The sequence below is a fragment of the Zingiber officinale genome, chromosome 1B (genome assembly GCF_018446385.1).
Source record: "Zingiber officinale cultivar Zhangliang chromosome 1B, Zo_v1.1, whole genome shotgun sequence".
NCBI lineage: Eukaryota > Viridiplantae > Streptophyta > Magnoliopsida > Zingiberales > Zingiberaceae > Zingiber > Zingiber officinale.
In genome coordinates, this window is record NC_055986.1 from 4,610,840 (window position 1) to 4,628,336 (window position 17,497).

The 17,497-nt window shown below is 37.2% G+C and overlaps 2 protein-coding genes and 1 pseudogene across 2 annotated transcripts in view; 1 reads left to right on the plus strand and 2 right to left on the minus strand.

Moving 5' to 3' along the window:
* The window catches only part of LOC121999993 (phosphatidylinositol:ceramide inositolphosphotransferase-like), a 103,367-nt gene that overhangs the window by 7,782 nt on the left and 78,088 nt on the right, over nucleotides 1–17,497 (plus strand). The gene's annotated exons all lie outside the window — the stretch shown is intronic.
* LOC122047598 (putative disease resistance protein At3g14460) lies at nucleotides 5,408–9,941 on the minus strand. Its single transcript, XM_042608982.1, has 3 exons — nucleotides 9,759–9,941; nucleotides 6,072–9,619; nucleotides 5,408–5,793 (listed from the first exon to the last, which is right to left on the minus strand). Exons 2-3 carry the CDS (start codon nucleotides 9,552–9,554, stop codon nucleotides 5,719–5,721), a joined length of 3,558 nt encoding a protein of 1,185 aa, XP_042464916.1. The 5' UTR covers nucleotides 9,555–9,619; nucleotides 9,759–9,941; the 3' UTR covers nucleotides 5,408–5,718.
* On the minus strand, nucleotides 11,505–15,245 carry LOC122047627 (annotated as a pseudogene).

A 17,497-nucleotide genomic window follows, 5' to 3' on the forward strand; every position in this document is an offset into this window, starting at 1 on the left:
GGAGGTCAAAGGTCAAGATAGTCAACTCGGAGACTGGCCGACCGGACGGAGCAGGCCTACCGACAGAGCCCTGCAGGCTGACCGGCCGGGAATTCTCCGAACCGAATGGAGTGCAACCTGACGAGGGGTCGGGTTTCCGATGCTCAAGATAAAAAGGTTTCAAGGGTCGAGCGGGCTCACCGTTCGGCCGGTGCGCGAGGCAACACAAGCAGGAGCAGTCTTAGTCGAGCATATGACCGATGCAGGAGTAATATGCTTGCCGAGCGGCCGATCCGCTCGGCCCTGGAACAGACAAGAAACGTGAGAGGACAAAGGAGACGGGATAGTATCATCCTCGAGACATCTGTCGCCGACAAGCAGCAGAGTTGGCGGCCGAGTCGTACACAGAATCGTACGGTGGAAGCTTCCACCGTCACATCCGGGATATGCTCGGACGATTGCGGAATGACGCCAGAGGCACTTTTCTGACACAGACTTGTTAAGGTATGTTTGGGGAAGCGTGCACACGTTGGGAAGCGTGCACACGTTAGGAAACGTGCTCGCACTTCCCCAGGGTCCTATATAAAGACCCCAGACGTCGACGAAAGTATGCACAATTATTTACTGTAGCCATGTTACTCTGCCTCTTTCGTTGCCTGACTTGAGCGTCGGAGGGTCGTCGCCGGGGAACTCCTCCCGGCTCGGTTTCTTTACAGGATCGTCGGAGAGCTACACCACCAGTCGGAGACAGCGGAGCGTGCCACGTCCCCAGCGTCCGTCGACTCAGCGCTCGGATAGGATCAATCTATATTTAAATAAATTTTATTTTATTTTATTGTTACTAACCAAGTCTTTTTTGGTCTTCCTCTTCCTCGTTTGATATGCATGTTTATCATAGTTTCACATCGCCTAACTGGAGCAGTTATTGGTCGTCTAAGTACATGTCCGTATTATCTTAAATGTGTCTCTTGGAGTTTTTTTCTTATTTTGTCCATCCTCGTGTGTCCACACATCCACCTTAACATCCTCATCTCTGCAACTCTCATCTTCTGTTCATGTGCTCGAGTCATAGCCTAACATTCAGCTCCATATAACATAGCAGGTCTAACTACGGTTTTATAGAACTTACCTTTAAGTTTAAGAGGTACTTTACGGTCACATAAAACACTCGACGCTCCCCTCCATTTCATTCATCCTGCTTGTATTCTATGTAAAACATCTCTCTCAATCTCTCCATCGTTTTGTAAAATGATCCTAAATATTTAAATCTCTCGGTTCCGAGCAACTCGTCCTCTCCTATCTTAATAATTGTTTCATTACTTCTGATATTGCTAAACTTAAATTCCATATATTCTGTCTTTAATCTACTATGTTTAAAACCTTTACCTTCTAGTGTTTTCCTCCAAGATTCTAGTTTAGCATTTACTCCTTCACGTGTTTCATCTACTAAAATAATATCATATGCAAACAGCATGCACCACGGTACTGTGTCTTGAATGTGCGCAATGAGTTCGTCCATAATTAGTGTAAAAAGATAAGGACTTAGAGTTGCTCCTTGATGTAATCCTATCTTTATTGAAAATGCTTCAGTTACTTCACCTGAATCTTTATTCTGGTCATTACATCCTCATACATATCCTTAATTAGTTAAATATATATTATGCTAACACCTCTCTTTTCTAGAATTCTCCAGATAATTTCTCTTGGGACTCTATCATAAGATTTTTCTAAGTCAATGAATACCATGTGTAGATCTTATTTTTGCTCTCAATATTTTTCAATTAATTGTCTAAGAAGATGTATAGCTTCTATTGTCGACCTTCCAGGCATGAACTCAAATTGATTTTCTATCACTGTGGTCTCCTTCCTTAATCTTTTTTCTATTACTTTTTTCTAAAGTTTCATAGTATGACTCATTAGTTTAATACCTCTATAGTTTGCACAATTTTACATGTCTCCCTTGTTCTTATATAAGGGAACTAGAGTACTTATCCTCCATTGATCAGACATTTTTTCGTTTTCAATATCATATTAAATAATTTTATAAGTCATTCAATATCTTGTTTCCCTAAGCACTTCCATACCTCTATCGGAATATCATATGGTCCAATGGCTTTTCCATTGGGCATCTCATTTAAAGTTTGTTTTACTTCTGAAGTTTGAATTCTACGATAAAAATTAAAATTTCTATGCTCATTTGACCTACTTAAATTACCTAAGTTAAGTTGGTTACCTAAACCTTCATTAAAAAGTTGATGAAAATACTTCTTCCACCGCTCTTTTATTTCTCCATCGTTTACTAATACCCTATTACATTTATCTTTAATACATTTTATTTAGTTTAGATCTCTTGTTTTCCTTTAATTTCTCTCACTTTAGTTATTCTATAAATGTCTCTTTCCCCTTCTTTTGTATCCAATTTTTGATATAATTGTTCAAAAGTTTCATTTTTTGCTTCACTCACTACTTTCTTAATTTCTTTCTTGGCCATTGTATATTTTTTTAAGTTTTCCTCATTCTTACAAATATATAATTCCTTATAAGCTATTCATTTTTCCTTCACTTTCTCTTGTACTTTCTCATTCCACCACCAAGATTCTTTACTTAGTGGTACATGTCCCTTTGACTCACCGAGTACACTCTTAACTACTATTTTCAACTTTGATATCATCCTATCTCATGTTGTATTAGAGTCATCGTATATTTCACTTAATGCTTGTACTTCTACCTTCTACTTAAATATATTTTGCTTCCCATCCTTTAACTTCCACCACTTAATTCTAGGAATCGTATATATTTTCTTTCTATTGATACTATGTTTGAGGCATATATCCAACACTACTAACCTATGTTGGGTAGTTAAGCTTTCTCCAGGGATGACTTTGCAATCTTTAGAAATTTTTCTATCCTTCTTCCTAACCATAAGAAAGTCAATTTGGGATTTATTATTCCCACTTTTGAATGTGACTAAGTGTTCTTCTCTTTTCTTAAAAAACGTATTAGCTAATATAAGGTCATATCTATCGCAAAATCTAATATAGTTTTCTCTTCCTCATTCCTCGTTCCAAACCCATAATTCCCATGTACTCTCTCATATTCCTCATTTTTCACTCCAACATGCACATTTAGATCACCTCCTATTAAAATCATTTCATTTGGTGGAATATTTTATAATATTTCATCTAAGTCCTCCCAAAATCTTAATTTGGTAGCTTCATCTAATCCTACCTGTGGTGCATATATGCTAATTATATTCATAGTTTCTTTCACCACTATTATCTTAAGGGTTATAATCCTATCCCCTTTTCTAACTACTCCTACAACTTCATCTTTTAACAAACTATCTACAATAATACCCACCCCATTTCTTGCTTTACTCTTTCCAGTGTATCATAACTTAAAACCGAGTTCTCTATCATCTTTGCCTTCCCGCCTATCCATTTTATCTCTTGCACACACAAAATACTAATTTTTCTCCTAATCATCATATCTATTATCTCAATTGATTTACCAGTGAGAGTTCCTATGTTTCATGTTCTAAATCTTAGATTATTAATTTTTCTATCATATTTGTTCTTATCCAACCTATGTTGTGAGAACTCTTGCCTATTTAACACTACACCCAAGTTCTCATAGAGATGTAGCGGTCCTTACTAAAACGTTACAGTCAGACCCTGTAACACGAACTCTTGCATATTTAGCACTACATCCGAGTTCTGGAGATGTAGCGGTCATTGCCGAGACGTTACAGTCGGACCCTGCAATGCGTTCCTTCCGGAGAACAACCTAGTATTAGCACAATAGTTTAATTGATTCATTCATTGAATATTTGCTATAGTTTTGACGCTTGCTGGCAACCTAACACAACCCTCCTCCTTTATCCGGGCTTGGGACCGGTCATGACCGGGCATCATGGGCGGAGTTAATTTAAAAGATTATCACATATATTTTTATTTATGTTGTAATTTATTTATTCAAAAATTTAACATGCATGTACAAATATTTAGTAAGCATATGAATTTAACCTTAATGAAGATTTCTTATAATTACAATGGATTAGTATTATCGTAAAATAGTGAAAATAATAAAGACTCAAATTAAAAGTTGGATCTATCTTTTTCTCAATTGGGTTCTACAAAATTAAAGAAGTCAAATATTTTTTTCCTTCCTTTGATTCAAGATCTCAATAAAAATATACAAATCTTATTTCATCTATTAAGCAAAATTTTAAAAGAAAATTCTCTAAATTAATAATAAAAAAGAACACAAGAGAAACAAGAAATCAAATCTTCCAACTACTAAAAAATTATTTCTATTAGCATATCTTTAGTCGCTTTTTAAGAACGGAAAAGAGGAAAGAAGAAAAAAGGTTCTTGGATTGATTTGCGAGAATCATTAAAATATGAGGAATTATATTGAACTACTATATACAGGACTATATATTAGATTTTTTTTTAATTATGAGCTCCAAGAAAATGAATTTGAGTCGGATGCTCTTTTGCCTCCGGCCCCATCCTCATCCAAAGAGTGTTTTTTTTATCTCTTTATTAATTTAGTAGAATTTTAACTCCCAGGGATATGAATTGGATCACCTCTATTGACCGATCATAAATAGGGAGGGTGATGCAAATTTCAAGTAACAATTTGAACAACATATTAATGATAATGAGATCTTACAAAGTTATCAATATGCTCTAAACAATATTTATAAGAATATAACAATAATAATATATTTTTATCACCAATATTAGAGGTTGCACTAGGTTAAGAGCTATTGGACCTTTAGATGTGTTTAGTTAGGGATTATTTTTGATAATCTTGATTATCTATCTAAGGTTATCAACGAAAATTCTATTTGATTTAGGTAATCGATGATTCCCGAATAATGTTCCATGCCTAATACGTCAGTAAAAAAGACATACAATCCGAAATCAGAAAATATCGAAAAATTGATTGATTAAAAACACTATAATGCTAAATGGCTAGAATCTATCCGGCCAGAATTCACTTTATAAGTCATTATTAAGAGTATTTTAATATATATATATATACCATCAAAATTTATAATGCATTCACTCGCATACCGGACAGTGCAAGAAACTCTCATTAATATTCATGCATCCCTGAGAAAAATCTATGATTCACACTAAGATATATATCCACATGTTACATAAATTTATAATGCAACCAAAATTGAATCTCAAACTAACTTACATTGATCAGAGGAAAAAAAACTATCTTACACACATAAAAAAATTCTCATATAAAGATTAATTTTTCTTATTTCAAAAAAAACAATATATTGAAACAATGAATAATACAAATTAAAAAAGCTATTATTCTCAAGTATCTTTATTTTTTCTAACTAACTGTAAGTAAATACTTATCACAAAGTCTAGAAGTTAAAGAATTAAGAGTACACACAACATAATTATTAAACAAGTTCCACATTTAAATATAAAAGTCACAAATTCGATAATAATAATTACAGAATATTTGAATCTCAAAATGATAAATTAATATGCCATAATACTTATTTAGCAAGTTCATAGAGATATGTGAAAATTAAATAAATGCACACTGATGACATAATAAGTAAATTTTGTTCCCATTGTAAGCGATTCTAAAGACATCATATATCGCCAGAAGAACATATCACGAAACTATGATCACTTTGAATATTATTATCAGCAAACTCCAACAGATGCTTTTACCGCTTGTCATATGCATAGTATGTCCTTAAAGAACCAGATCCTTCTTATTATAATTAATTGAACCGTCCAAGTTCTTATTCCATACCAACTCCAACTTTACCTGTAAATTACATGCAATACAAGAGACAAAAAAAAAATGAGCAAGGTAAATAATGCTAATTATCAAAGATCATCTAAAAAAGGTAAAGACATTTGGGAGCTTGGACTAAAGAAAAAGAAATTGTATGGCAAAGAAACGTTGATGAATCGTATATATGTACAGACGTGAAAAGAGAGAGAATGATTCTTCTATTGCGAAGATTAACTAAAAATACGATAGAAGGAATGCAAAATAAAACCTCTCTATGCATGAAAATAATGGGCATCAAGGGTACTTACTCTCCTATTATATCTATCCACGAAGAACTTTTCTGACTTCTCCGTCAGCTTTGGATAAACATCGCCTGAGCAAATGAAAACATCTAGTGACATGGGAAGCCCATCCTCTGGCATCGCTTGAATCTGTGGACAGTTATATATTTCTAGTCTTTCGAGAAAGGGAGAAAGTCCCATCTCTGGCAGTGATTGGAGCTGTGGACAGTTAGACACCATTAACGTTTTTAGGAAGGGAAGGCAATGCAGCAGCTCTGCCGGCAGAGATCGTAGTTTATCGCAACGAAGGAAGCTTAGAGATGTAACAGCAGTGAGGCTTCGCACCAATATCGCCTCCTCAAATATCACCTCCTCAGAACATGACACAAATAAAAGTTCTGTGATGAATGACAGTGAGTTTCTCAGAGGAAACATTTTAAGCAGAGCAATGTTGTCCACGCATAAAGTATGCAGAGATGACAACAAGCTCGCTGATTGTTCATCTTCTACATCCAACTGAACCAGCTTAGGACATCCTACAATCTTCAATTTCTTGAGAGATTTAAGGAGTCCTAAGCACTCCATCCATCTCAACTCTTCACAGTTAGTGATGCACAAGTATTGCAGTTCTACCAAATGAACCAGAGAAATAGACGTTATGTGTGGAAAATCATTTATTTCCAATCGAGTAACTAAACGAAGGTTGTGCAAGCAGTCAAGCAAAAGTTTTTCATATTTACCACAGTCTCTCAATTCCAATTCTTTAAGTGAAGGCGGTAGATGGCCATCAGCTTCCTCGTCATCTTCCGTTTTGCTATTTAATATGAGGCTGGGACAGTGTTCTATTGCCAATATTTCTAGGGAAGGAGGGAAGGGAGGTAATCTCTTTAGTTTGGGACAATCGATGACACGAAGTACACGCATGCAGGGAAATAGATCTTTGCCCTCGGTCCAAGACCACTCCTCCAATGCCGGCAAATCAAATAAATAAAGCACTTCCAACTTTGGAAAACACTTGCCTTCAAATTGATGGCTCAGTTGTTTCAAAGCAGGCATGTCTTCCATGCTAAGCTCAATCAGATGCAAACGTTGACCAATAAATGGCAGAACATCATCCCATCCCATGCAATTTACTAATTCAAGTTTTTCCAAATTGGGTAGAACTTTTGGCATCAACCAACTAGGCGACCTACCTCCATTGTAACCTTCAATTTTCAATATTTTAACTGATTCGTGTGGCTGCAGACCTTCAATTACTTCCTCTTCCAACTTGGCATCCTTCTCATCATTCCATTCTAACACCAATTCTTTTAGATGGACTTTGTTCTTTAACTCAGCATCCTGTGCTTCTTTGCTATCCACCACATTCTCGAGATTTTGAATATGAAGTGATCCATGAAGCTGTGTTAAATCCTTTAGTTGTACAAGCTTGAGTCCTTCATCCTCTTGAACACTAAATGTTGGCAATTCTTGAAGATTAGTTAGTCTCCGTACATCCTTTATCATCACCAAAAACATGTCATCTGCATCAATGCATCTCAAATTGACCAACTTACACAATTCTTGTGGTACAGACTCCATTGCAATACACTGTTGTGCCTTCAGCGTTTGCAAATTATAAAGGTCGCATAATGAGTCGGGCAAAATTTTAATTTCATAATTGAAAGATATATCAAGGTAACGGAGGTGAATCAATTTACCAATATGTTCAGATAACTCCTGCATGCCACACTGACTTACATTCAGAACGCGAATGCTTCTTAGTTTTTCAAAGAGGCTATTGGGAGGTGAAGTTTTTCTCAACATCCAGGTGCGCAACTTGTCGTATCCAAAGAACTCCAACGGCAATTTTCCTTCTACACGTAGATGCCGAACTGTGGAGAGCGTCTTTGTTTGTCTTTTTTTTTCAATACTACATGTGTCTTCCGCAGAAATCATCTCAGCTAAATCATGTATAAGATCATGCATCACGAATCCACCAAATTTGAATTTTTGAAAGAAAGACCTGTTAACAAACTCAAGAAAATAGTCGCTTCCAACATCTTCCATCCTCTTTGTGTTTTTATCTTCGATGAAGCCTTCAGCCATCCACATTCGAACCAATTCAGCTTCTTCGAACACGTAGTCTTTAGGGAACACCGAGCAAAAAGAAAAACACTGCTTCAGATTTTCATTAAGATATTGATAACTTAAATGCAGGGCTGGCATAATGTCATCTTCATCTTGTTTTACTTTCCATATGTCGCTCTTCATTATGGTGTCCCAGTGTTGCTGGCACAAATCTGATTGCAAAACACTACCGAGTGTCTTTGCGGCTAATGGTGAGCCCTTCAACTTGTCAGCAATATTTCTACCACTGTCTTGTAACTCTGGATAGTCTTCAGGGTCGAGTGTGCCAAATGAGCATTTGTTGAACAATTGCCGAAAGGCAACTTCGTCTAAACCATGGAGCAAAATTGGTTCCACCAAGCTAACCATTTTTGAAACCTTCATATCTCGAGTCGTAACAATGATTTTGCTACCATGAGCTCCAACTTTAAGTAGTGCACAGAATTTATGCCAGATATTTTTATTATCGCTCCACACGTCATCGAGAAAAAGCAGAAACTTCTTTTGTGCAATATGCTGATGGAGTATTTTTTGAAGACATTCTAACTCCATATTATCATATTCCTTTTTAAGAGTTACTGACTCTATCATAGACTTAGTGAGTCTCTGCACAGTGAAATTGTTAGACACACAGACCCAAATCTTGAGGTGAAAATGTTCTTGAACTCTGTTGTCTTTGTGCGCATACTGAGCAAGAGTAGTCTTTCCAGCCCCTCCGATCCCGACAATGGGCAAGACGGAGAAGGTATTGTTGACAAATCCCGATGCAAGTTCCACCTGATTAGCTGACCCCAACAACCAGTCTACCACTTGATTCAGTTCTTTGTCTCTGCCAAACATTTTGTCCGTCGCCGGGGAAGAGCATGATTCTCTGGCCTGAAACTTCACCTCAGGTTGCTTTCTTCTATCATTTGGTGGTAACACATTCATGATGCTCTTCATACGATTAGCAATTTTCTCCAGCCTTCCTTGCATCTTCCTCACTCTAGCTCTCGTATCATCTTCCTCCAAGGAATGAGAAGAACCCAACAACCTTTTTTTAGCAGCATAGAACATGTTTGAAAGGCCACTGGAGCCAGTTGCTACCTTGTCCTCTTCTTCACCTTTGATCTTCTGCCTGAGGACATGATATTGGAACTCATCTATCAAGTCCTCAGCATCATAAGCAGCATCCTTGAGTTCCTGTATCAATGTCTTCCATTTGGTGTCGTTGCACCCACTACTCTGTACCTCGTCAAGGATGATTTGAATCTCCAGCAGAGACGGGTGCAGATTTTCCATGTCCTCGGCGAAACCCCGGCGCTGGGCAAACAGTTGGATGGATTTATCGCTGGCCTTATCGATCAAGGTCTGGATGAAGGCCTGCGCGAACCATCCCCCCACTGTTAGTGCGACCGCCATCTGATTGCAGAAGAGAGCAGCGGCAGATCCCTGTTTTCTTCTCTCAGATCTGCAAGCCGAAAGAGCTGCAAAAACAAAACAAAGACAGTAGTAATCAAAGGGCAAACGCCATGTAGTAGATCGAACTATTGATTTGATTGATGACAAATTATACGGATTAATATATATAGCAAAGCAATATATATGTATAAGAGATTTGATTACCTCCAAATAAAGTGGATCAGGAGGTGATCGTTGCTGCCGTTGAGTGTGCGATGCTTCTGCAAACTACAGAATAGTTTCAGGAAGCAAATATTGCTAAAAGGAAGTTGCAGATCAAAGCAAAGTTGGGCGATGCTCCTGCAACTACCGAATACTTTCCGGAAGGAAATATTGTTAAAATGAAGTGGGAGATCCAAGTCAAGCTGTAGACTTCCGTGTTTTCAGTTCAGTGGAAGCTGACTCAGCCAGGATTAATTAAAAATATTTAATATATAATATAATTACAAAAATGACTCTATCTGAATTGAACGCTTAATTCAAATCAACTAAACTCTTCCCCCTTCAATTTTTTTTTTTTTTTTGAAGCTTGCTAATCAAACATAAATTAAAAGTATTTAATTTATAATTACATAGATAAATAGATTTATTTGGACCATTAAATTCATTAATCTCTCTTTCATTCTTTTTTACCGTCTCACTTTTATAAGCACGAGTTTATCTGGACCGTTAAATTTATTCATTTTTTTATCTCGCTTCTTATTTTTTCAACTTTTATTTTTAGAAGCGGACTAAATAAGAGTTAATTAAATATATCTTTAATTTGTGCAGTAGGTTTTTAGACCATTCAATAAACATTGACTAAAAATATTTACTTTATATGATTACAAGGATAAATATTTAATTTGTGTAACATTTTTTTTTTCAAAATCAAGCATTTTGATGATAATGAAAATAAAAGGGCGTATTTTTAAGATGCTATATTAATTTAAAATAACATACTAGATTTAAGGGGATACTTATTTTCATTAACACTTTAAACCATAGATATTTGTTAAAAAAAATTATATCATTTGCATAGTATGGAATAGATTTAAATCAACATTATAAGTCTGATAAGTGTGAAAATACTTATAAATTAATTAGATAACATTATATGCGATTGAGAGGAAAGTTCAATATAATTATTTTAAAAGTTCCAAATTTTAATATAAAAGGCACTTATACGATAATAATAATTACAGATTTAAATGTCAAAATGATAAGTTAATGTGCCATAATCCAAATTTTAAAAGTTCACACAAATATTAGTGAAAATTTTAAAAATCTATGACGCAATGAGTAAATTCTTATTCCTATAGTAAAGGATTCTAAAGCCAGCATAAAACGGACAAAAAAAATAATCCTTTCAGCTTGCAAAATGTTTTTTTTTCTCCCTAATCCATGTAAAATGGTACTAAAATGTTTTTCTCCTGGACAAAAGAAAAATAATTACAATGTTTGAGCTTATCCATTTGACGTTGATAAGCCTAAAGGTATTGTACATTAATTTCATTTTCATCTCCATAATTAACGAATAGCCTAATTACCACTGCAAATTAAACTCTAAAATATTCTACCAGCAACTCATAATTTGCAGTCAGTACAATGAGGAGCCATGTTTTGTTCTTTTATGATCTGTATTGTTTTATCATCAATTGAACTACAAGCAAAACAATGACACGACTCATAGTAGTAGTTTTTGTAGTTGACAAAACAAGGTCCCGCTCTGTAGTTTGTGCACCTAATAATTAGCAACAGCGTTTACCTAATATTCAAAACTAAAAAAAAAACACTAACAATCGCCACCAATTACCAAATACAGTAGTAAAACTACCAAAAAAAAAACATCAGTGCCAGTTGCTGGATGTTATTCGACTGTCACTTAAAATTATTTTAAAAAATATCAAAACTAATTAACGTTTACAACTTGCCGACGGGCAGATTTCCCTGATATACTTTGATTCAGGTAATGACAACAATTGCAGTAACTCACGAGATTCAGGAATTTCAGGAAATACAATCTGAAGCCAGTAACATTCGTGATGTGGAATCATTGTTGCCGTTGCCTCTTGATTCGCTCAAGTGCTCCAAGATGGGTACTGTTTGTGTTATCTTTAGCATCGGCTTTGTGGTCAGCATCCAAGGCACGCTTGTTTGCCAAATCTCCAAACACAGAAGCAGGAACATCCTTCTGAGAAATTTCAATTTTCTCGTCATCTGAATCACTCTCCTCAGGCAAATCAATATCTTCGCCTGACAAAGCTCACTGTCCGGACACCATCCTTAGAAGGTAAATTGTTGGTTGCAGGAGCCAACTGCCTTTCTAGAGCAGCCATTTCATCCTCTGGGACCCCTGCACGCTTCAGTGTGTCCACAGCTTCCTCCAAGTTCAGTTTTTTGATCTTTTTGCATCAAGTACTCAGGCAGGATGACATGTGTCTGTCAGAGACAGTGTTAAGTCAGAAACAGTATAAGTTAAATATCCAACAGCTCAGCCTCGACAACAGAAATTAGAAGTTACCTGGCTGTAGCTCGCAGAAACACTACGGCCTATTCGAAGCATTTCCCTGAAAGTGTCCTCATTACCGTGCTGAATCTCAAAATCTTTCCATTTTTTCCAGAAATCTGGATCAGAACGTGGATCTGCAAACTGTGATGCAAAAACATAGATGGCCCATGCACGATCTATTTCTCCAAGGTTCTTTTCCAATTCAGCATACTTCAAGCACATTTTCTTGGCATCATTATCACGCAGGCCAGATTCAATGGCTTGCTGAAGAAGCAATATGAAGTCAAGTAAAGATGCAATATTGAATAAAAAGACAACACAAATTAAAAGATCTATTTTAAACACAAAAGCAAGGTGACATAACAAAAAATATTCTCAATTATCATTATGACACTATAATATTAACATTCTAATATAGCCTATGTTAATTAGGTTAGTTAAGCATATCCAAGCTAAAGTGTAGGGATACCAAAAAATTTGCGCTGTAATAGGTGGGTTATCCACCAGCTCAAGTACCCTTGCTCGTTAATGTGTTATTTCTCAATCAAGGATACTACATTGGGATTCAAGAATTATTCTGCATTTAGCAAGTCCTTAATTTATGAGCCATGAATTATTTACACTCCTAGCAAGCAACAATGATAACAAAGCAGAGAATTGACCAATATCTCAGATTGGATGCCTCAATTAACATCTGCAGATAAATCTTGTTCAGATTCAACAGAAAGCGACAAAAAAGAAAAACCAACCTCGTATATCTCCCTAGTTTTTGGAACACCAAATATTGAAGCTGCTCTAGCTATATAAATCTCATACATGCTCAATTTCTCACGGTCAGGGACAGTCTTCACCGCTTGGTCATAGACCTTCATTGCACGCTTTGCAAGGCCATATTCTTCCTCCAGTTTTGCATATTGAAGGAATATTGGCTTCACCTCATTTTCAGGTGCCTGACAATGACATAGAAACTCATTAATTAGCATCTACTGTTAAGACAATATGACTATATTCATTCTTTTTTCCCCTAAAGAATCAATACAGTCATGCCGATAGCTTAATCTGAAATAGTCTATTCTAGTGAAAAAGAAAAGAAAGTTTGTAAAGGGCTAATATTGGAGTAGACTGATTTCCCATGACTAAATATTAATCAAACATAATCAGTATCCAATTGTGAAATATGTTCTTATAGACAGTAAATGTAAAATGTTGGAATGGGCAAAGTTTCCTAAACTGAGTACTGCAATGAAGGCAAATAAAGCTGATGTAGAATAGTAAAACAATAAAGCTAATGATTTTGATGCATCATTGAACACATATCAGGATTGTACTTTTTCTATTCGCCGGAGACAAAACTGGAGAACTGATGTTTTAGAACCTCAATGGCTCAACCATCCAACAACTCCCAACCCACACCCAAACAAAGAATACATACTACATTAGTTGTTATAAGTAACTGAAAACAAACTAGCAAAGACCCACTAATTGAAGCTTTACAAAAACAACTCATAAAACATGTAAAATCAGAGAACTGGAGCCAAAAGACAATTTCAAAACCAAGACACAACCTTATGTGCATCAAACAAGCATTGATTGAGAAGCCACATACTATTCATCCATTATCATCCTTTTAGAGCAATTGATAGAAAACATCCTGATTTAATTCATCATAAACAACGCGAGTTAATTAGCCAAACTAACATAAAACTTATTGATCTCATATTGACATATAACTAAACATGCACACTTGAAGTGAATCCATCAAAAGCATATAGTTAAGACTTGATCAATACCTGCTCAATAGCATGTTCAAACAACTCTCTTACACGCTCCAACTTTGTCTTTCCATAGCTCTTAACAAACTTGGAGAGGTAGGTGACCCATAAATCTTTAACATGTGGGTATTTAAATATCTTCACACCCCTCTCATAAACCTTGAATGCATCTTCAAAGTATTTGTTCTCCTGAAAGGTCAAAGCAAAACAAATTTGAGAATGAAAGAATTTTCATCAAGGAGAAGCAAAACATCACACTGAGAATATCACTTGTTTCTTACCTCAAGAAAGAATGCATAATTTAAGATAATTTGTGGAGTCGCTATTCGCAGATCAAGTATACGCTCATAAACTACTCGTGTCGACTCCAACGTCCCAAGGCTCTCCTCCAAATCCACATAAAAGCTCCACAGCCTCAAGGATTTGTGTAGATTCATCTGTACAGGCTCATTACCATCAGCAGCAACTGCAAAAAGACAATGTGTTGAAAACCAATTAGCATCCTTTTTGTTCATTTGTGGGCTAGCAATACAATCATGTTAAAGTACAATCATGATACAGGTAGAAAACAACTTCAAAAATGAGCACAATGCTGATGGATCTTGTTTTAGCTTGATTTCTTAAGGTATCTTAGTCCAAGACGGATAAAATTTTGTTTCCCAAGTTTCATCCAGATTCTAAAATTATCTGGATTTGAGATAAGTATTAAGCAACAAAAAAAACGAAGAAAAAGTTAATACCTTATCACAACAGTTTGGGTAATGATGATAAAATTACACATTTTTAATAAATTTCTAGCTTACATGGGATTGCTAGATAATGATCTAATAATAAATTAATCTGTTGATGTTGGTCCACTGGTGACCTGTCTCCATTAGGAATCTGTCATTACTTGGCTGATTGTCTCATGTAATTGCAAATTTTTGATAAGCATAAAAAACATTATACTGTTTCCAACATAAATCCAAGCACGAGTGCTTCACGGTCTAGTAGGTAATGTAAATAAAGATAATTCTCCATCCTAACATGACTATTATGGGACACAAAATGACAAGAACTAAACAAATTTAGTACCTCTGCGCTTGACTTCAACTGAGGGCTCTGCAGTGGCCTTCCGCATTAGCTCAATGGCTGTTCTGAACTCCTTGTGTCTCAGCTCCATTTCAGCATATTCACACCAGACAGTTGCTAGATGGTCCACTGCCTTGTAATTGACATTGACAGCCTTCTCAAAAATATCCCTGGCGTTCTTGAGATCATTGTGGCTCTCATATAATCGAGCAAAGGCAACCCAAAGGGTGTGAGGCTTCCCCACTGCCTTCATCGGATCAATTGTTCTCACTGCCTCTATGTAAGTGAAAACCTGTTTTGCTGGATCATTCTCAAAAATTTTAAATCGCCTGCACAACAAAAAAAAACAGAATAAAAAGATTCAGTAACCTAAATTGCAGTATTTGGACTAAAATAATAATCAAAAGAAGAACAAATTGCTATATAGCCAACATGCCTATGCCACTGTTCCACATTGTGAGGATTTTGTCGTAAGAGCACACTGTTAAGCAGCTCTGGCCAACAACAGGCCGAGCGAGTGCCCTCACGCTCGTATATACTCGACCGGGCAAAGTCCGGCCGAGCATAAAGGCATTTAGTCTTATATAATATTCTCAGCTTAGTACCGGCCGATGACAGGCCGAGCGAGCGCCCTCGCGCTCGTATATGCTCGTCTGGGTAAAATCCGCCCGAACATAAAGGCATTTAGCCTTATATAATATTCCCATCATCTTATCGTCCGATAGTAGGCCGAGCGAGCGCCCTCGCGCTTGTATATGCTCGTCTGGGTAAAACACGCCCAAGCATAAAAGCATTTAGCCTTATATAATATTCCCATCATCTTATCGGCCGATAGCAGGCCGAGCGAGTGCCCTCGCGCTCGTATATGCTCGACCGGGCAAAATCCGCCCGAGCGTAAAGACATTTAGCCTTATATAATATTTTCAGCTTAGTACCGGCCGACAACAGGCCGAGCGAACGCCCTCGCGCTCGTATATGCTTGTCCGGGTAAAACTCGCCCGAGCGTAAAGGTATTTAGCCTTATATAATATTCTCAGCTTAGTACCGGCAGACAGCAGGCCGAGCGAGCGCCCTCGCGCTCGTATATGCTCGCCCGGGTAAAACCCGTCCGAGCATAAAGAAAAGGATCAACAGAAGGTATTCTTAACAGCACGTACGGCCGGCCTGAATGACTGTCCAAGATCTATTTAACAGGAAGCATTCTTAACAGTATATGCAACCGGCTTGAACGACCGATCAAAATATATTCAGCGAGAAGTATTCTTAACAGCATATACGACCGACTTGAACGACCGACCGAGATCTATTTAACAGGAAGCATTCATAACAGCCTATACGACCGGCTTGAACAACCGGCTGAGATCTATTTAACAGGAAGCATTCTTAACAGTATATGCACCGGCTTGAACGACTGACCGAGATCTATTTAACAGGAAGCATTCTTAGCAGTATATATAACCAGTTTAAACAGCTGGCCAAGATGTGCTTGGTAAAATATTTGGTGGACAATATCTTCTAGAAGCTTCTTCAAATATAATGACGTGTCTTTATTTATAATATGAGTCATAAACGATAAAACGAGTATATCTGGAGTATAGAAAAGATTCCTTAAAGAATTATTGCATGAAGTATCGAACATGATGTCATCTCCTAACAAACCCTAACTAACCGGGGACCATCTCACGACTACGGAGGTCACGTGAGATGGTATAAAAGCGGGATCTTCTCTGTTGGCGAGGTACGCACATTCTAGCATCATAACTCTATTTTTCACTTGAGTGCTTCTTCTTCTTCCATCTGAGAGAGAAACCGACTTGAGCGTCAGAGGGCCTAGACAGGGATCCCCATCGCAGTCTTATGTCACTAATGTTTTGTTGGATCGTTTCATTGTGTGTAGGGGTGTGGAGGAGCTTCTTCAGATCATCGGAGTTCACCTCCATCGGAGGTCATCGTCACCCATTAGCACCAGCACACATCTTCGCAGATTTCAGACAGGATCAAATTTGACGTCGTCTATGGGAAACATTCACCTAGATCTAGGACTACGAAGATGGAGGAGGTCGGTAAACCTAACACCATCACCATATCCCAAGATGATCTGGAGTTGCTCATCAACGCCAGAGTATAGAAAATACTGCAACAACAGCAGCAGTAACAGGGGAATATCGGCGGTACGCTACCTGTGGGGCCATGCACCTCCAACGATGTCAGTGACTTCCCACCATCGGGAAAAGGAAATCAGAGGAGGGGATCTGGCTCATCTGACCTCTGCTCCTCTTTCTCCCACTCGTCGTCCTAAGGCTTATTTTCGAACACCCATCGAACAAGGAGGACAAAGAGAGGCTCTGCAAGAATCTTCTAGAGAAACCCCTGTGAAGGAAAGAAGGAAGGGGAACATGATAGCTAGTGATAGCTCTCCTGAAAGGATCGTCACTCCATTCTCTCGGCGGGTGTTGGATGATCCACTTCCAAAGCATATTAGAACATGAATGTTGGAGAATATTTGGGAACAACCGATCCCGAAGACCATGTTAGAGTATATACTGAAAGCCTAAGCTTTTGTAAACATT

Excerpts from the sequence above, each read along its gene's own strand:
- LOC122047598 (XM_042608982.1), bottom strand. The coding sequence starts at position 9,554 with ATGGCGGTCGCACTAACAGTGGGGGGATGGTTCGCGCAGGCCTTCATC. Across the intron at positions 5,794-6,071 it reads TGGATAGATATAATAGGAGA|GTAAAGTTGGAGTTGGTATG; the intron begins GTAAGTACCCTT and ends TGTAATTTACAG.